The sequence below is a fragment of the Atractosteus spatula genome, chromosome 12 (genome assembly GCF_055471065.1).
Source record: "Atractosteus spatula isolate fAtrSpa1 chromosome 12, fAtrSpa1.hap1, whole genome shotgun sequence".
NCBI classification, from domain to species: Eukaryota; Metazoa; Chordata; class Actinopteri; order Semionotiformes; family Lepisosteidae; genus Atractosteus; species Atractosteus spatula.
In genome coordinates this window covers 21356288-21378529 of record NC_142717.1, presented here as the reverse complement: position 1 = coordinate 21378529, position 22242 = coordinate 21356288, and the positions used below count along the sequence as shown (strand labels likewise).

Here is a 22242-nt window from a genome sequence, read left to right as displayed (position 1 = left end):
ATTTTTGAGCTTTGTCTCTGCACAAGCAAAATAAATGCTTAGTGCTTTGTTTCATATTGTTTTTCAGGTGCATGTTGGGATATGACGATGGTGATGTGATTTGGTGAAGTGAGCATCCTCACCCCTGTGGGTGCTGGAGAACAATGCGGCATTCTCTTGCCATGACGATTGGCATTCTTTCTAGAGCCCTTCTATTTGTGTGTTGCCTGATGGGTGTCCTCTGCAATCCCACAATCCCCCTGCAAATGAGCCAGGAAAGGCTGGAGCGTGCCTTGACTCAAAGTAAAGAGGACCAAGCTTCCAAAAGTGGGCTAAGCCAGGCCACTCAGGAACGTCTGGAGGAGATCAGCAGAATGGGAAGAGATGAAGTGAACAAGCAGGGAAAGACCAAAGGGAACAAGACCAGCTTTAGCAAAGGAAGAATGGGCTGGAGTAGTCAGGACACTGGGGCCAAAAGTGAGAAACAACAGGAGCAGCAAGAGGTATCCCTGGAACAAATGGATGAGGGCCCCACCAGTGAATCCAGTGTAACCCCTGACAGTCTAGATGAGTACGCCTACCCTGACTATCGTGGCAAGGGCTGTGTGGATGAGAGTGGCTTTGTGTTTGCCATCGGCGAGAAGTTTACTCCAGGCCCATCCACCTGCCCTTGCCTGTGTACTGAAGAAGGGCCACTATGTGCCAAACCGGAGTGCCCCAAAGTCCACCCCCGCTGTATCCGAGTGGACACCAGCCAGTGCTGCCCACAGTGCAAAGAGAGAAAAAACTACTGCGAGTTCCGAGGAAAAACCTACAAGTCCCTTCAGGAGTTTAAGGTTAGTATTAAACTTTTTTTATTATTTTGCCTGTAAAGCAGTTTTACCATTTTAAAAATGAGAACATTGTGACACAGCTGAATAAATACAAGCATAAATATTCATAAAGGTGAAAAATCCCTCAGGATGCCTTTGGAAAACAGGTTTGGATATTAATCTCAAATTGGACACTGCCAGGAAATATTTGAATAAATTAAACCTGGTATAGAAAAAATGCAAAATAAGAAATCCACTTGAGGAGACACTTATTTTTTTATAAAGCAGATCAGGTAAATCATGAATCATAAATAAATGAGAAATTCTAAGAACTTAGTGATTTGGTTTTAGTTTGAGATCATGGATCTGTGGCACAGCTCGACAATTAGCTGGAAGAAGATGGTGCTTTAATGAAGCACTACAATTTATCGCAAAGGGCAGAGCAGGTGTCACTTCAGTTGTCTTAAGTTCTAATTACTTTCTAGGAATTTTGTTACCTGCTATAAACAAGACTGCAAATACAGACTTTCAAGAAATTAACTTGGGGTTTGTTTTGGAAATGTAAAATGTTTGTTTTGAAAGATTAGTGTACATATTTTAGCTGTGTGAGGAGGTAATTATAGTTTTGTTTTTCTCATGTAGGAAACATTTATTCTTCATGGTGTGATGCACTGATTGAATGAAAGGAAGTACCACTTTAAACATTAACTAAATATGTGAAGTATTTGTGCTTTTAATTTAGGAGAACTCATGTATATAGAGTTAATTATAACTGAATTAAATTTAGTATATCGTAATAGGAATTTAAGTGTTTCACAAAATAATCAGAAATACTAAAAAGTATATTTTTTTGGTACTCAGCTACATTCAATGCTGACAGTCATTTTATATGGTTATTGATCAATCTATGATGTAAAATACATTATATAGTACAGATCAGCCACACTGAGATTTTGGGACAGACAGCAATAGAGCTGTTTATGAAAGGCACGAGAATTTAAGTTTTCAAGGAAAGTTAATGTCTGAAAATAAAGAACAAGGTATGTGTCAGTAACTTTGAATCTGACATTATGTTTGACAGATTTCATGCATCATAAAATTATTGAATGTGCCTTGTTTTTTAAATAATCTTCAACCCAGTTGGTATTGCATGTAAAGCATTTGAATCATTGTCTGAAGAAAAAGTTGTCTGAGGAAAGATTCATAACTTGAATGCAGCAAAATGGGAAGTTACAGTAATTTTAACAAGATGCACCATATCTAGCAGGGCAAGAGTTGATCTCAAGGAAAGATTTTAAGTCAGTATTTAAATTCCATGTACTAAATATAATGGTGCGTGTACGTCATTATACCGTATCTAGGGATCTCAAAAGACATGATTGACTGCATGCTGTTTTTCCTATATCTTGACAAACTAATTACAATAAGAATAAATCTGGGTTCTGCTCAGTTTTTACATTGGGTTATTGTATGCCTGTGTTACACTGTAGCTATGTCTAAGAGTGACACATGTATTAGGGGATTAGAGAGTTTGGATGCTGGAATAAGAGCTGTTCTGCTTTAGGAGATGAAAAGAGAGACACAAAGCCACAAAGCAATCAAAACTTTCTAAACAGTTGTAGTGTGTCAACCCGGAATACATTTATACTATTTTCCATAATATTGGAACAGGTACTCTACAGATAGAGCTAAGACGAAGAGCCTTATACAGAACAGTCATAAAGGAAATCAGAGAGAGAAACATTTAACAACTATTTTGTGGGTGCATATACAGTATATACTATATAAATAAAATGATTTTAATGCTCTGATAGCTCATTTTGAGGTGCAACTCAGCTGGACTGTCAAGACTAAAAGCATGTGGGAAAATGGGGTAAAGGAAAGTGCCCTCTATTATCACATTGTCTGGATCCCATGATGTAGGTCACTCTTGTTTCTGATATTGTTCACAGTTATCCCATCTGCAGGGCCAGAGGTAACTCCTGCTGATTAAAGCTTAAGACTTAAAATCTTGTATGTTGCCTTATCAGGAGCTTTCTGACAATCCATTTTAAATCTTAATTTTGAGTTACCTCTTGAAAGAAGTCAAGGGCATTTGCTAAGTAGATTCTTTTATTAAACCTGAAAATGTTCCCTAACCTGCTATTCCATAGAATTTATGCCTGATTATTGCCTCTGTAACTTAGTACATAGTAGATGTTGCACTTCACGTCATTTTAATCAACTGCCTTTACTTTATGCTGTTAGTGTTTCTTACATGCTTCAGATAAATGTGTCATTGGGAGAATTAATAATTAATTTGTCATCGGGAAGCCTGATGGACATCACACATTTTAATCAAGAAGAACCAAACTGACAGAATATTTTGGCACAAACCATTTGAAATATAATATTCACATTGCATTACTTACGTAATACAGTATAGCTGCCTTTTATTTTTAAAGTACAGTACCTCAAAATTAAATACACAAGCTCAAACGTCAGCTTATACAATTTTACGAAGGAGGGAAAATATTTCTATTTGAGGTACAGCGATACATACAATGATGCAGAGGATGGGGTGACATTAAAAAAAAATATTTTATTATTTTTGCTAATCTTATGCTAGAGAAAAGTAAAAAAGAATAATGCTTTTGAAAAGTTTTCTGAAGTATTATTTTTCAACGAGTCTTAGTCATTTTAAACCTACTTAAAATACATCACAGTAATACCACAGCATTTTAGCTCATTTTTACTGTGCATTTGTAGAAAGCAATATCTGACGCACATGCAGACTTAAATACAAAAATGCAGACTTAATCTTTTTCACAGAAGCGAAAACTTTTTGCTAACGAAAAATAAAAGCATCTGCCTATGAGAAATAATGGACTGCAGCCGTAGATTTATTTTTCTTTAAATTGCAGTTATCTTTTCTGTAGGATACTTACACCAAGACAGTCAGTATGGTATGGAATGTAAACTTTTCTGGGTTTTTTACTGTCACACAAAATGCATGCAATCAAGTCATGTAATTTCCTCCCATTCCAAACAAAGCACGAACATTTAGTGGAATATTCCTGAAAGGTGTTAGCTACTGTAAATGTCTGTCAATCAAAGTTAACTTTAAATATGGTATAAGATCTATCACAGTAACATTATTAAATGAGATTAAATAAGATTTTTAGTTTTACACTCTTTAAAACTTTTCCAGTATTACTTAATCATCTTAAGACTAATTAACTCTTAGTGTGAATCTTAGTGTAAGGTTAAAATAGAAAATTATAAATGGTTGATGTACACTTAGCATACACTATGATGTGGCTGTTTTAATCTTAAAATGTTTGGACAGCTCTTGTAAAGCTATTGTAATTGCTAGAGGAAGTACTGTATATGGAATAAGGGCAATTATATAAAGTAGAATAACTGTCTCTGTCACCAGCAGTTCTTTCCGGGCCCTATGCGGACGACACGATCCAGAATAGTGAAGACACAAGGGGAAAAATGGTCATGCAGGAAAAGGGTCTGGAGACGGGGGGCGTGTCCATGCAGTGCAGGTCTCCAGGGGAAGTGAGTCCAGGCGAACAATCCATGTAGGAATTCCAAAAGAGTAATCCGAGACAAAGGGTAGAGTCCAAGACCAGGGGATCCATCCAGAGAGTTAAAACACGAACCGGGTCGGAACCGGTGAGGGGAACCAGGAACTAGGAACAGAAAGTTAAAAGCATAACGGAGCCAGACGCGGCAAGACCCCGGGCTCTCATGATGTGGAAATCAATGAGGAACCGGGAGTGAAGTTCGCATCTGGCTTTTAAGGGGGAACGGGAATAGGGAACAGGTGCAGGCAATGGGAGGGAACGAGGAAGGGCTGGAGCTCCCTTAAGAGGAGGGGTTAGCGATCGTGACAGTCTCGTGCTGGTCTGGGGGTGCACTATTGTTTCTGGCTGCAACTTCTTACATGTAGGGATCACTATACTGTATTTTGGTAATACCCCACTACTGCAGCACACACAGTACAGTATATGGCTTTTGTCATGTTAAAATATTAGGACAACTCTTGTTAAATTATAGGAAACCAATTATTCTAAAGCACCCATTGCAGACTAAACTATGTAATTCCTACAATGAAGTGTGAATTATGGTAGCACTGGAAGATCAACAATTATGTCAATTTTGTGAGCTCACTGTTTGAATGCAAAGAAAACAGAATAAGGCCCAGACAGGTTTCTTGTTCTTGTTCAATGCCTGTCGAGACCATGCTGAGAGGTAAAAATTTCTCTCCTGTCTCCCTTCTCTAGTTCAAAGAAAATCATTATTTATAGTTTAGGCATATCTAAACAAGCAAATGTAATTTTTAGTAAGCCTTCAAATACACGAATTCACAATAGGTGGTTCTTCTGGTGGAAATGGGACTGAAAATAACCTACCACTAAATGCTAAATATATTTTCTTTCCTTAGGCTTCCAGAACCATGAAATATGAAAAAGCACATGTTATGAGGATCAAGCTTTTTTAGCATCTTGAAGTACAATCTTTTGTTAGGAAAAGAAACCTGTAGAACTGAATCTGAGAGGAAGGAAGCTGAGAAATATTTTTACCTGGTTTATTCTTTTTTACAGTACCTCTCAACTAAAATGAGATCATGGAATTTTAGAACTGTTTTTCTTATCTTGATAAATTGTGATTTCTTCTACTACATTTGTATGTTGCTTGTGACAGGTTGATTCAGCACTGTATTGTTTATTTGAATGTCTTGAAAAGAATTATACTGTGAAGACAATCCTTTTATTTGTGTGAATTCTCTTTATCTTGCTTAAAATTATTTTATATTCCCAAATCTCATTAAGACTGTTTAAAATAGATTATGTATAGCTGTGATAGTAGATCACACAGCATTATTTAAAACTTGCCAAAAGCTTTTTCAGAACAAATTGGAATTTTTAATGAAAAGGGGTTCATTATATTTTTTAGATTTCTCTACTTTCTGATGAGTTTGATTATCAAGAAAGTAAATACAGTTATGAATTATATTTTATAGAGACCATTTGATCTTTACTTTACATATAAATAATTTAGGTGTTTTCTTTTTTCACTTTTGTGTTGAATCTAATATCGTACAAGTTCATACAAGGTGGTTCCATGAGGCACTCTTAAATGTGAAATTTTAGATTTGAATGTGAGATTACCTCTAAAAGATGAGATACATGATTTTTACCTTGTTCTACTCTGCAGTTGATAAAATAATGAATGAAGTAAATAATATATGGGCTGAAACATGTTACTAAAAAACATTTAATTCAGTTGTTCTAGGCACAAATGGGTGGTGAAATGACCCAGAACCCTAAGCTGTAAGTTTTTTTCTTTAATCGTTTTGCCAAATTGTTACAATTATTTATTTTATTAATTCGTGGACATGTTTAATTTTCTGATATGGTCAATTGAAAAAAACGTATTCCTTTAAGAAGTATAGCTTAAAATTGTACTTTCAGGTTTTTGCTCAGAGCCCTGTCTTTTCATGATGTAAATAATATTTTAGAAAAGCTAAGTAATGTGTTATTTTCTACAAGGTATTTTCAATTGTGTGCTGATAAGATTATTTAATGTTTGAATATATACATACAAATACATTAAATAATGCACATCTAATGTATGAGAGTCTGGAATGATGAAGTACGAGGTTATTGTGGCAAGAATAGTTGAAACATTGTGCTATATTGACATGAAATGAAATTTAAGATGTGAGACCCTGGAGGAATAACTGTAGAATCTCATACAGTTGAAACAAGGTCCTTGCAGGCAACGTTTCTGCCTTTTAAAATTTGTCAGCCACATTCCGGCCTCTTGTTAATAAGCTTTGGAACAGTAATTTAAACATGTATGAAAACACCTAAGGGCAAAGTAGGCATACAGTATTTCATGTACCAAAACAAGAGGTCATCTATCATAGTCATTTAATGGACTCCTCAATATTTACATTCAGTCATAAATAAACCACAATAAACTTTATTGCTACTAACAAAAAATCTAATGGAGCATTTGAAAAAATACTGTTGTTTGTTAATATGATTTCCAAGTTGGTAATCATTTATAGTCTTATCTCACTGAGGCACTCCAGAGGGATAGTACTGATGCAGCCATTCAAAAGGAGCGGGGTACGCTGCGGTACAATGCAGTGGGAATGTCGCATCAAAATGCGTCATAACACGTCATAACGCATGCAAATTAGATTATGTTAATAGTGTAATGCATATGGCCACCATTGCAGGTTGTTCGAGCCGGCTTACCAGCGCGGTGACGTCACCACCCTTCCCTGTGAATAGCAGGGACCGCAGCCTTCAGGCTGACGGGAGATTTCCCTTAAGCTCAACTGGCTGGGTCCCTGTTGAGTGATGCCGGAGGCCCGGGTTCGAGTCCCCGATGGTGGGGGGGCGACCTGAGGCGGCAGCAGTGAGGGCACATACCCACGTGAACCCGAGAGCGCTACAATAGTATTTGGAATCACCTTGTAAAACTGGAAAGTGGAGCTAATAAAGCTTAACCTCTCATGAAAACATTAAAAATGTACTTTATACGCAAAGCAAGTGTTCTCACAACTCTAGGAGGTTTCGTGAAAACGCTACAGGTGTTTTTAACTGCACTGCATTGGAGAGAATCAGTATAGCTTCTGGTGCAGGAAAAATGTATTTCCCAGACAGTGGAACAGCGCAGTTAAAAACGCCTGTAGCGTTTTCGCAAAACCTCCTCGAGAACACTTTCTTTGTGTACATTGTGAATGTTTTCACAGCCTTCACTTTGTCGTTTTTATGCCATTTTTTTAACCACGCACAAATATTCTTATGTCCATATCTTAGCAAGGCAAACACAAAAAGCCTTCAAACCAAATGCATTTTAAAGACCACGACTTGTGAAAATTTTCACAACCCCTACATAAACATATCAGTGAGCTAATTATTTTTTTCTGACACTCAGGGAAACTCGGGGTTTTGATTGATGCACAATTACGTACCATCTTTGTCAGACTGTGAATCAATAAAGGCATTTAATTAAACACGCGATTGCGATTATAATCAAAAGGGGGGTAATGGGGTTAGACCATTAGACATGCAATACACTACCTCGTGATCATCTTAGAATCTTTGTGTAAGCTTTAAGTTTTTTTTTACTTTTTAATTATACATTTTAAACACTTTAATTTTGTAAATGCAACACACATTCCGTACATTCCCATTTTCCTGTCTTCCCGTGGTGTAAAACAAATTAGCAGGTGATTGAGAACAATGCATCGCCCACTAAGTGAAACGTTCTTTTTTTACAAGTGTAAAAAGAGGTGATACGTGTCTCCTTCAGATTAGCAGAATTTGCGTGATATTAAAAACAGCATTAAGACTGATACAGCTTTGCATTGTGAATCTCTTTTTCTAAAAAAACATTTGTCAGTCTGTCCATGGGGGGAAGGGGGACTGTCTTTCATTGGAAGGTTGGCCTATTCTACATTGAAAATGAAGAGGGGGAGGAAAAGGGTTGTAAAACCAATTTCTTTACAATGTATCCAGTGGGGCAGTTTAACAGATGCCTCAAGCCTTTGAAAGACTTCTTTGAAAACCTAAAATAGCAAATACTATGAACACTAGATTGACATTTTTAGAATTTGATTAATAGGGAATATAATATGGAATCACGTATCTAAATAAATTAATAACGATATAATTATATTCATATACTGTAGCTTAAATCCTGCTAAACTAAAAATTAGACACAAGAAGAGTATTATTGGACAATGTTGTGAGGCTGCGGTGAAATTTCTCTGTAAACTGAAGAGTTAAAGAGGAGACACTTGTGAATCGCCTCCTTTTAAACTTGTAAAAAAGGAACAATCCAATGTTGATGCGACACGGAAGATATTAGTAATGTAGGACTTTCGGGCTCACGTGGGTTTGCGCCCTACACCCTGCAGTACCGCTGTGTACATACAGTATGAACATATTGTGATATTTAGAAATAAAAAAAATGTCATATAATGTCCATAATATTTGCTATTAAAGTTTTTCAAAGAAATGTTTATTAAAATAAATCTCATGGCAATAGCTGGATTTGAATACCTAACCTCAGGCTTTAAGTCAGTTACTTAAGCCATCACACCACAGACACAGTTACATAGCAAGCAGTGAAACAGCCATACACATATCAATAGAAAGTTTTATACTACTGTTTGTGGTACAGTACCTGAGTATAATTAGATCGTTATTAATTTCTTTAGATACGCGATTCCATATTATATTCCCTATTAATCAAATTCTAAATGTATGCTTTTGTTTACTCCAATAACGAGCGTATTTGCAGAAGAGGTTAAAACTATCACTTTTCTCACAAAGTATATAAACGTAATATGGTCAGGAGCACGTAAAAACGTTTCCGAAATAACCACATGCAAGACTTTGATGCTTAAAATGTTTAGGGAGAAATGGAATACTGGTGTGTATTTTCTTGGTCATTTTGGCCAGCCAATCATGTACCGCGGTACACCACAGTGGCTTGTGGGTAGTTGCGTGCGGTACGGGTTTGTACCACGAAGTTTGAATGGCTGCATCTGTAGATGTGTCTGAGCAGCTGGTGTGTTTGCTTATATAAGATGCCTACACACTCAGAGTTGAATGTTGAATGGAAATCAGATGGCTCCACAATGTATCAGACCTACAATTCCCCCAGCTTAACTTAGTTGTGGGTATTATTTGATTAATAATATCTGACTAAATCTTCAGAACTCCATTTCCACTAACAACCACTCCTACATACAGTAAGACTATCATAGATATAATACTATGTTGAGGATCTCAGAAAGTAGAGCAACGGTGCTGTAATAATATTTCGTATATAAATATATTAAATTCTGTCTGTTATCTATTACTACAGTTCTAAGTAGTCCTTAGAACTGTACCAAATAACTATTGTATCAAATACCATAATCAGATGTACTGTAAAGATGCTGTGTTTTTTAAACATCTGATTACTACAATTCTAATAGTTTGAAATTTAACACTTGTACCATATATCAGTTAATATTGATATACCCAGATATCAGCTTAGTAATTAATCAATTTATATCCATCGACCAAATACAGGGCCACAGGGAAGCTGGAACTTATTCCAGCAAACGAGCGCAAAGCAGGATACACCCTGGACAGGGTACCAGTCCATCACACTGCACATACAGACACAAACACACACACACTCACACCAGGTCCATTTTTTTTCCCGAAGCCAATTAACCTAATAGTACTGTACGTCTGTGGATTGTGGGGGGAAACAAGAGCACTCAGAGGAAACCCATGCAAACATGGGGAGAACATACAAACTCCACACAGATAAAGTTGAAGTGAGGGCCTCAGCGCTGCAAGGCAGCAGTGTTAACTAGTATGCCACCATTCCTCCCTCACATAGTATTAATAATTATTTTATTCTATACATCACTTTTTATCCCAAGGGACCTACAATATACAAGAGGGGACCCGCTTCATCCACCACTGAAATGCAGCACTCACCTGGGTAACACATACAGTAGTAGCATTTCTGCACTAGCAGGGAAGGCTGCACAGAATTTATTGTAAAGAAGTGAGAAACTGTGTCACCAGTTGAATTAAGGGGGATTTTTTAGGCAGCTTGCATTATATATCTTAGAGTGGATTTAAACCAATACACTACTCTTGAAAAGTACCATGGATTTTTTTTTTAAGTTAGATAGTCCAGACCCAAGGGTTAACATGTCATTCAAAGGATGGCATTTCCTTCATCGCCGTACCCCTGGTTAACATACTGTCACTGTCACTGTGGTTTTTGGAAATTCTAATCCAGAGGAAAGAGTGCCACCTATTGGTCCACCATCACCATTTACAGCAACAACCTCAGAACTGACCAGGTTCAACCTGGCTAACCTTATGTGATCCGTTCTCAAGATCAAGCTAAGAAGTGGTCATGCTGTGGCCTGTGCAATTATGTTAGTATCCCCATCGTTATGGTTTCTTACATTTTGTATTATGCAGTATTTAGAATTCTTTATTTCTAAATGTATTGTTTGAAATATAAAATCTGTTGGTGGTCAAATACTGTATATATTTTCAGATGTTAATGAAATTTTAAATACTATGCATATTAATTACAAATCAGGGTTTTCTTAAACCTTTCCCCAATCTCATCACACACAGTTAATGTATTTGTATTCAGTCAGATTTACAATTTTCTTTTCCTTCTTTGCTCCCCTACTTGCAGCTGGACTAGACCTGTCTCTAGATTCTTAATTCAGTCTCCTGACATCAGACTTGGGAGTAAAAAATGCTTGAATGTTGCACTTAAGGAACAAATTGCAAATTGCCTTGATTTCTGTCCCAGTGGCAGTATGAAATGAGGAAAGAAGACCTAGAGAGAATGGATCAATTAATCTCTAAATTACAGGGAATTGAGACTTTGTAAATGATTTGTCTCCTATGATACCTTGACAGCTGCCAAGAATTTATGAATTACCAACTCAAGTTACCCATTTCACTTTATAAACACTCCACATGAAATGGTCCCTGGGCACAAAAACAACTGTAGCAATAGTTCCATTGCACTGCAAAATTCAGCATTTGTTGTACAAGTTTTACCAAGACACATTTCTCAATGAATAGCTATGAAAAGGAAAAAAAACATTTGATAGATGAAATTATTTGAAAATCCAGCCATTTTCATAGCCAAAGAAATATTTGCTGTTTTTTTGTAAAAAATACTTTGTGATGTCAGAGATCTGCATCACTTTAGTTTATTACTTAGCCATGGATTCAAGAGATGAAACATTTTCAAGGGAAAATCTGTGCTGGATCTGTAGAGAATAACTAATCCCTCCTGTATTTTACAGTCTTACTGTCATGCATGCATATTCTTACCAATAACCATAATAAGAATTATGTCATTTTCAATTAATATTTATATAATATAGATATTATATATTGTAGTACAGTGGTGGGTTACTGTGTCCCCCAAGGGTTCCTCAAAGAAAAAATAATCTTAAATATAATATATTATTATTAATAATAACCAGAGTAATTTAACACAATAACACAAAGAATAAAAACATATATTAAAAGCTATTCGGTTTTTTTTATTTGGGAATTACATGGTTCTGTACACAAGAAGGTTCTGTCACCCATTGTGTGGTGCCTGGTCTTCTGTAAAATAAGAAAGCCAGAATCAGCAGATCTCAGAGTTGTGCTATATACCCATACAAGAAATATAATTTAAACATGAGCAAACAAAATCTTAAAACTTACTCTAAATTTCAAAAGGAGCCAGACCAATTTAGGACATGAGTTACTGTAAATGCTTCGTTAAAGTAGATTAAGTTAGAACACAGTCCACATGATGTAGGACAGACTGAGGCATGTTTAGAAATGTAGTAGATTATATGCTATTGTATTGCAGTCTGATAGCACAAGAGTACAATAGTGAGACATACAGGCTAAGCCTGATTAAATAAAGACATACAGTATATTCTTATTTAGCATAAGATGCAAATAGCAAAGCCGTTACTAAGCACTAAAGCTCAACAAGTTTTTAAACAGTTTGTCCATAAAAAGATACTTGTTAAGCATACTCATTTTTCTTATTGTTAATTGCTGTATGTTGCTGGATGTGTGGTATAGTGCTTAAGACTACATGAGTGCATCAAATGAGGCCTTCCACACACTTGGTGTTGACTAACATTAACCTAGCACAAAAGGGCTGATGAACTTAAATAATATCTGTGAATTAAGAACCTTACTGGGATGGAAATTGACTTATTTTTCTTTAAAAATGTAATTGTTGTTATGAAAATCAGTAGATATCCACAAAAAGGAATTGTAGTACTGTACAAAAATCACTTAATTTAAATGTGAGTGAATATGCTTGGAATTACTGAATTGTAGTAGTCCTACAGTATTAAAGACTTCAAATTGAAAAACAATATGATAGCATGCAGTACATCTATTTAATACCTCCATTTATTTGAATGGAGAGTATACTGTACATAGTTTATTTAGCTGGACTACTTTAATTTTTCCAAAAACTTTGCACTTGAGCAGAAGTGAAGTTGAAAAGCTATATAATGCTTATGCTGCTGTATCAAGTTATGTAATCCAATTGATGGATTTTTAAAAATATTCAGATTTCTCTGTACATTTTTAGTTTAAAAAATAAGAATACATGAAAAAAGATTAATTTTATAACATTGTATGTCTTCAGTTTATAAACAAATACTAGAATTGTGGAAAATGCAGCACTTAGTTTGCTCCGTGAAGTTGGCCCCCTACAAACAGCACAAACGATGAAACCCACCTCATTCGCTACATTTGTGCCAGTTTGTGCCGTTGAGTGTACCACTGGTGCTGCTTTCGTTTCCGAGATATAGGGCCTTGTTTTTTTGGGGAAGTGACATCACTCAACCTCCCTACGACGTCGTAGGGAAACCGGACCAGTCTCATTCGTTAGTGCTACATTTGTGCCGGTTTGTGCCGTTGAGTGTACCACTGGTGCTGCTTTCGTTTCCGAGATATAGGGCCTTGTTTTTTTGGGGAAGTGACGTCACTCAACCCCCCTGCGACGTCGTAGGGAAACCGGACCAGTCTCATTCGTTAGTGCTGCGTTTGTGCCGGTTTATGTAGTTGAAAGTAGCGTTTCTGCTGCTTTCAATCCCGAGGTATAGCACCTTGTTTTTTTGGGGTCGTAACATCACTCAGCCCCCCTACAACATCGTAGGGAAACCGGACCAGTCTCATTCATTAGTACTGCGTTTGTGCCGGTTTATGTCGTTGAAAGTAGCGTTTGTGCTGCTTTTGTTTCTGAGATATAGCGCCCTGTTTAATTGGGTAATCACATGACTTTCTCCAGTAATTTAAGTACCGAGTGTGTTGGTACCTGTAAACGTCCTTGTAGACAGTCACATGATTACCCAATAAAACAGGGCGCGATATCTCGGAAACAAAAGCAGCACAAATGCTACTTTCAATGGCACAATCAGGCACAGATGCAGCACTAACGATTGAGACTGGTCCGGTTCCCCTACGACGTTGTAGGGAGGCTGAGTGACATCAGAACCCCCAAAAAATAAGGCGCTATATCTCAGAAATGAAAGCAGCACAAATGCTACTTTCAACTGCACAAAGGCACAAATGTAGCGCGATCAAAAGAGGTGGGTTTCATCGTTTGTGCTGTCTGTAGGGGGTCCAACTTCACGGAGCTCACTTAGCTGGATTCTGTCACCAACAGAGGGTGTCTCCCTTTAGAGTTAATTAATCCCACACATTATGATTAGAAAAGACAGTGATTCTGATTAAATCTTTTTATTACTCTACAAGATATATGATTAAGTGTATGTAATTGTTATGTACTGTTAGAAACTCTCATAATTGTTCTTACAGTGAGATGATGATATTCCTAAGCCTTTTAAAATGCCCTCACATATGGAAAAATGTGTGCAACTCTGCTCCATACTGTCTGTTTCACCGATGCATACAAGATACCAAGTACAGAAAAACATATCACTTCCTTTTTTATTCCATATTATTGATCTTAACACATCTGCAGTCAGTGAACTGTTTACTGGAATCTTAGAAATGTAATCCCTAAGGGGAACAAGATGTTATTTTTTTATACTAGTGGGCTCTCACAATTCATAAGCAGGTGGTGTTAGGCAGACAATAGAACAGTTTGTCTGTTCCCATTTTATCAAAGACTCACCCAGCGTTGAACTGTGATGATCTTTGTTGGTATAAAAATTCTCACAGGATCTAAATTGAAGTCAGCTGTTATCTGTCTGCTTTGCTGGCTACATTTTTTTTCAGTTATGTGAGTAAATTACCTCATACATTTGAGACCTGGTTAGGTGTAATATTCCTCTAAAATGATAAGGCTGAGAAGACCTATTGCCTGTGAATGTTTCATTCACTTCTTATCTTTTCTATCATATAACTGCTGTCCACATAGTGAATTTAACATACTCCTTCTCACTGTCTTTGTGCAGATGTTTTAATGTAGCATCATATCATTTTAGAGTTTTTGTACACATATTATTGTGAATATTATTAATCAAAACTTGAATACTAAAACTGAATGGTGTTTAGGATACAATAAGTTAAATGTAAAAAAAACTGAACATAAAAATAAAACAAATAATTGTTGTGACTGTCTATATCAGCTAGCGTATAGCAGCTGCACACTGTAAATGTTTTGAGTGAAGGCGGATTCTTGCAGAGCCATGTTTAATGTTGACATTGCTAATCCTGGTTATCAACAAAGATTCAAATCTTGGATTAATATATGGGCTTATGGTAGGCCAGTCCAGTAATGCTTGGGTGAGCTCTGGCATTATCAAGCAAGAGAACAAGTAATAAGTTTATTCCATGCTGAAAAGAGAAGAAAGAAAACACAACATTTCGGCTGTGGAGCCTTCTTCAGGTGTAAGGACAATAACCAGCAAATAGCAACACAATTGAAATTTATAGAAATTCATCAATGAAGTACTGGAATGTGTGTCACGGCCCCCACTAATCAGACACAAGCCCCTGCTACTTCCCACAAACGCCAATGCACATCCTAAATACCCAACCATGTCCCTCGTCCTGCACCACACCTCCAGGCAACCCACTACTTAAGGGCTCCTCACCAGCTCCTCCTCGCTCAGTATTGAGTTAATCCTCACAGAGCTCCCTTTATTATCCTTCTTCGCCTGATAAACGCTTCGTCTTGAGAAATCCTGTCTACTAGACCCATGCTTCCTCTTGACCACAAATATTGGCTACGCAGCTTGGCTAAATAAATCTGGCTTCCATTCTCCGGTTAATATCTCTCTCTCTAACATCTTGTATCAAGCACTGCATAGGGTCCAATCCCCTTTGCTGAGACCTCCAGTAGCTTACACTGTGAAGTATTGTGCTTTTCCTTCATTTGAAAGGCAAATATCTATAGTCATCATTCTTAATGGACGTGATGTTTTCCAAAGGTCTGTTGAGCTAAAGTACAGCTTGGCAATGAACAATCACATAAAAGATAAAGAGGGCAACATAAACATTATGATTTTATTAGCATGGTTTTTTATTCATACTTCTGAATTAAATTCTTCATTTGGTTATAACATGCTTACCAGTTACAATTCTGGATGTGCAAGAAACCTATGCTTGTCAAGTGATGGGAAAAGTAATATAAAATAATGTATGGCTTAGATCTTTGTTTTTTAAATTTCCTGTATTTAAATATTTATGAGCTCAAGTATTGTAGTCTGAAACTATTTATTTTTTAATTGAATATTTACAGTGCCCTCCAAAACTAATATTACAGTGAAGTATGTGTGATGTAGTAGTTCAGGTGGGTAGCTGTGTGATGTCCACTATGAACTGTAATAGCTGTATATCATGAAAATAAATTAGACCTAGATATATAATGTTAAATACGATCAAATCAAGTACATCCTTTGGTCATTTAAACAAATTTAGATTGTTAGACAGTTTTAGAAGGACATTTATTGGGCCAGTCGCCTGATGAATGGTTCTTGTTGGTCAATAAGTTGTTGGGCAATTAGACACTCATAAAACTGCTGTGAAAATCCTATCAATTGGTCTGGCTTTGACTAGTGTGTTTGGAGTCTGTAGTCAAAACACCATAAAAAACAAAAGTACTTTCTGTTAAAAAAAACAGGCAGTTAAAGTATGCAATTAAAAATATAACTCAATTAGAACCATAGAACAGAGGTTGGACACCCCCAAAATAATGAAGATGAAGATAAATCTGGCATCCATGTCAAGAAATGGACATGCAATTTTCTGTAATTGGCTCTCTTGTCTTTTTTATCATACTGTATAGCTAATGTTGGCAGCATTAGAATGAACTCTGAAGAAACACTTTGTGTACTTACAGGTATATATAAAAAAATATGGTTCTGTAAATATTGGGTAAAGCTTCACCAAGCAGGATGACAATGATCCAAAACAAAGTCAGTGCAACCCAAAAATTCATCAGGAAAAAAATGTTTTACAGGATGAAGAAAACATTGAGGTTAGAATACCAAAAGAACAGGCAGAAGCAAAATGTGGCTAGAGAAAAGGCTGGGCAAAGCATCTGTAATAATTATACAAAGAGTATAATGATATCTATGGATTGCAAACATTTTGGAGTTATTGCCTCAAAGGGATATTAAACCAAATACTGGTGTTTTCACTCTGAAATCCATTTAATTATAAGCAAAAGTGTCCCAATTCTTATGTTCATTTAAAATCCCTGGGTTGAATACAAGGTATGTTTATGTTCTAATATTATCAAATAAATGCATGGAATTACTCCAACATAAAACATTTACTGTATTGTGTACAGTAATACTTAGCACATGTATTCATCTCATAATCACAAATACACATTTCTTAACTGTATAGCAAAAATAACAGATTTGACTGTGATGTACTGATTACTTTTGGAAGGTGCTATATGTTTATATTTTAAAAGAGTGTTGATATGTATGGAGACAGATGGCTTTGTGCTGAGATTTCTGAACTATTCTTCTATATTTATATGTTATATTCTTCTATCTATATATTATAAGGGATGTTAAAGTCTCAGTGGGCCTTATGTAAATTGCAATGACGTTTTGCTTCATCTCAGGTCAATTATCATTAATTAACTCTTTTTGATCAGGAAAATACACATATTAAATGTAATTAGTGTAATTTAAGGATTTATCAAATATATTATTAATCCACATTGTTAATCTGTTTTCTGTCCCTTTAGGTGGTTTTGAATGATCATATATACTGTAAATATCTGTTTCTATCTACAGCTTTTTCTATGTACAGTAATAGAAATGCTCGATTTTTAATGCAGAATCCAGACCATTTAGTAAAGTGGTGATTTGTGGTAGAAGCCAGATTATGAACTGTTTCAGAATGCCAAATGAGAATGATCCACTTCATTGGCAAAGTTAATCACAACTCAATTTCTGTCTTCAGTGCTTACAATTTATACAGAGTAGGCACTCAGAAAGTTACTGTAGTCTTTAATGTGAATCAAAATGTAAAAAATCTCTAAGGACGGTGCCTGCTTTCCTGTTTAGGTTGCACAGCACACACACGCTTTCTTTTTTGGTCCTGTTCTTACGTTTTGTTTGTGTGATGTAAGAATGGCAGGGTCAGAAGACCTTTGACGGATAATCGTCTTGGTGCCTGTAAATGTAAAGCATGACTTAGGAAATGAATACATCACAAAAGTCCAGTGAAATGAGGTACTAAATTACTATTAATGAGATAAATGGGATAAACACTCTTGTTTGTATTGATTTAGTACACATATTACCACATATATGTTAGAGGTGCTGCAATTAATATTTTTAATCACTCTGCTGCTCTGGAAATATTGTACTGGGATAGAAGGACAGTTTCTTCTTCTTGCATATCTGCTTATTTACTACTTGATCCATACACTGGACATCATCCATTGAATCACCTCTGCAGCTACAGTATGTCCAATTAAATAGAACAAATGTCATCTAACAATGACTTTCTTAATCCTTTCAGAGGCTCCATGTTGAGAACTGGTTGAGAAATACTCAGGTATTTGTATTATGATAATGATTACTTTTACAGCCCACACTGCCCAGTGTATATTATGCCCTCTGTTGCAGGTGTCTGCCTGTGAGAAGTGTCGCTGTGAGTCCAGTGGTGAAGTGCTGTGCACAGTGTCTGCCTGTCCACAGACTGAGTGCGTCGACCCTGAGTATGAGCCTGACCAGTGCTGCCCTATCTGCAAAAGTGGTACACTCCCCTTTTCACTTTTTGCAAACCTCAGATATTTTCTATATTGTAAATCATTTATTATTATTATCATTTAGTGTAATATCTCGGACACTTTTATTTGCTTCATTGGCAAGTAGACAGCATACAACTAAAGAAAATATGAATCAAATACTGAATATTAATTTTTAGAATATCCATTCTTATTTTATATGTAATGCTCTTTAAGAATGGGAATAAATATTATTTACTTAATAAAGTAGGTTTAACGTGAATAATTGAAAACTATTGGAACCTTTTTTGTATAGAAAATTAACTAGCATGTATTAAGCACATCTTATTGATTAGCATGTATGTAGTTTATGCATGTACAGTACCTGGATTGACATACAGGTGAAGTAAAGCATTGTGGTCTTATTAATAGCCTCTGGTTGATTTAAATATGAGACAGAAGAGTAGTGCCAAATTTGGCCCAATGTGACTGTTGTGTTTGGCAGCTGTTCAGAGCTTAATGGCTAAAGGATTCAAATCTGACTGAATGTATTCTTTCTGAAAGCAAAGGGATATCTTTGCTTAAGGTGCAAGTGGCACTTGCATTGACTGCAACCATGCTTATTTTTCCCCATCTATCAAAACAGACAATTCAAAGCACTGCAATAAAAACATTCATTAATTAAGCAAAAACATGGCCAATACTGATATTCTACTAGTGCACGGCATGGCCAAACAATGTAACTTTGTGTAATAGTGCAGCATACAGTAAAATGCACCTGTTCTATATTTTGTGTCTGTGATGTATATTTTGGTTCACTGCTGCTATGTGTAAATTATATGTTGTGTAATGCAGAGTCATATGTTCATTAGCTCCCAACTTTCCCTTCAGACCTGACCTTTGCTTGGTGTTTGTATCTCATGCTTGTTGGTATTGATGCTGTTATTGAAACACAGCTGTAAAAGGTTCAGGGGGAATTCTCAAACAAATTTACTCCAAAAATGTAATTACCCCCCTGTTCTGTATACTTGTAACAGAGCAACACCTTTCAATGTTAAAAAGTGCACAATGTATCAGGTCACAGAGTATTTTAGGACAGTTTAATTAGTTTCCCTTAGGATTACTTGCTAAATACTTTACTTCTTGACTACCTGACTGAAACCCAGTTAGTATTATTAATGATTTGGATATGTAATGAAAGATCTGTAACTATTTCCAATATGTTTTATTATTATTAGTAGCAGTATAATAATGTTTAAAGTAATAAAGAAGAAAAAAGTATACTTTATCAATTTAAATACATTTAAAGGTTAGAAATTGAAACAAGAACATACAAGGTGAACTGTAAGGCAATCAGACATAGGCCCAAGTAAAAAGTTGAATTTTAGGTTTAGTAATTTGTCTCTTGAACATTTAGAGTGAGGTCATTCCATAACAAAGGAGCAGTGACAGAAAAAGCGTGGTCATCAAAAGTCTGAGATTTAGTCCTAGGTCCAATGAGCAAAGGACCAGATTCAACTGAACTATGGTTAACCTTAATTTAACAATGCAAAGATTTACAGTGTAAGTGTAGGAATGGTGTGCCACCAGGGTCTGGTGTGAGTTAGAATTGTAGCTGAAGAGTTCTGGGCATACTGCATCTTACAGAGAACAGTGTTAGGGAGCCCATAGAGCAGTGAGTTGCATTAACTGTGATGTTTTAAATGCAAGCTGTGATGTTTTAAATGCATAAATCAAGCACTCAACATCAGACATTAATAGAAAATGCCTAATGTGGGCAAGGTGAAAAGAGGTTAATCAATTAATCAAATTTTTCACATGGGACTCAAAAGACAGAGAGCAGAGGATCAAGTGTAACTCCTAGATTCTTGACAACAAGGGAAACCATCCACCATTGCTCTGAAGCTCTCCATCTTTTCCAGCTGACATCTACCGCCCACCAATAAAATTTCTGTTTTTTAGTATTTAGCTTCAAGGAATTTCAAGGGTTCATATCTCGCGGCCGGCAGAGGAATTCTACTCAGTTGGGCCCCTGAGCAAGGCCCTTAACTCCAACTGCTCCGGGGGCGCCATATACAGTATAGTAGATGGCTGACCCTGCGCTCTGACCCCAAGCTTCTTTCCCTGTCTGTGTTGGGGTATGCGAAATAGACAAATTCCTAATACAAAAAAATTGTATATGGCCAATAAAGTGATCTTAAAAATTTGATGTCAACCGAGCTTGATGTCTCACAAACAAGAGATAACTGATGGAGACGGGAGATCAGAGGTGGAAGAGTATCATCTGCATAACAATGAAACTGAAGAATATGTTTGTGTATAATCTGACCAACAGAAAGCTACTAAATAATAAAATGTAAAATACTTCCTGCCAGTCAGATAAGAGAAGAATTACTTAAAGACATTACCATTGATAGACAAAAATGTTTGCAAATCTTTGAGTAAATTGAATGATTTACTGTATCAAACGCTGCACTAAGATCAAGGAACATAAGGATACTCAACAAGCAAATAATTTACAACCTGGACAAAAGCCTTCTCAGTGCTATGATTAGTATGAAAACTGTACTGGAATGATTCACACAAATCATTAGCTCTTGTGTGTGTCTGTAATTGATATGTTCCAAAACCTTACATAGAAATGGTACTATAGAAATTTGTCCACAGAAAAACTAGGGCTAAAATAGTTGTCCAAATCAGGTACACGTCTAAGGGTTGATTCAAATAATTGTAGATTTATAGCATCAATCTTGGATTGAAAGAATTGCTAAAACCTAAGACAGATGTCAGGGGTGGAAGAAAGAGCAGAGTTGTCAAGGGATTAAATGAGCTTATAAATAACACAAAAGATCACTTTATGACTTTCTTATCCAGAGTTCATTGTATCCAAGATATACTGTAGGAGGACCTGGTCCAAAATAAAGCAACTTTATAGACTTGTTTATTACATAAAGTTTTTTTTTTTTGTAAGCACTCCAGATGCTGTCCAGTTAGTTTCAAAGAGTGAAGTTCAGGCGTATACCAGGGAGAGGAGTGCTGAAAGGAAACTAAGCAAGTTTTAAACAAGGCGAGTTTATTCAAAATACTATTTAGCATAGAGTTAAAATTACTGCCTAGGTCAAAGATGACATGTGTCGATTGAGGGGAGAAGTAAGCATAGCATTTGAAAAATCAGAGTGGTTCATAGCTTTTAGATTTCTAAAACAAATTGTGTGTTTATATCTCATTGAAGAAAGAGGGATACAGACATTAAAAAACACAACCTTAACATCAGAAATTTGTAGTTCAATGTCATGAATATCATTAATTTTGAGACATTCTGGGTAAAGATGGGAAATTGTACTAGTTGAATGAGATCAAAGCAGTCCAAAGTAGATAAAAACTCAGAAGCACATTTGCAATCCTGGGAATCAACATGAATATTAAGGATATAGTAAAGATAAACAAGTAAAATCAATCATTAAAGTTTCACTTTAATATTTCATTACCACAACATAATTGCCTGATGTTTTCAGTCTAATATAGAATTCCTAATTCATATTTTACCACCAGTTAATTCTGTCAGTTAGCTTTTTCAAGCCTTTTGTTAAATCAAAATTGTTTAATATGTGTACTAATTTACAGTAGATTTATTTTAGACAATTTTCTGAAACAAGAACACATTTTGGACAGAATTGCTTTTTGTGCTGTATAGAAAGAAATC

General features: G+C 36.0%; 1 protein-coding gene across 1 annotated transcript; it reads left to right on the top strand.

The window, feature by feature from the left end:
• The first annotated feature begins 422 nt into the window (after positions 1–422).
• vwc2 (von Willebrand factor C domain containing 2) lies at positions 423–19501 on the top strand. Its single transcript, XM_088929546.1, has 3 exons — positions 423–815; positions 18439–18568; positions 19431–19501. The coding sequence occupies exons 1-3, from the start codon at positions 423–425 to the stop codon at positions 19499–19501; spliced, it is 594 nt and encodes a 197-aa protein (XP_088785672.1).
• The last annotated feature ends 2741 nt before the right edge of the window (positions 19502–22242 follow it).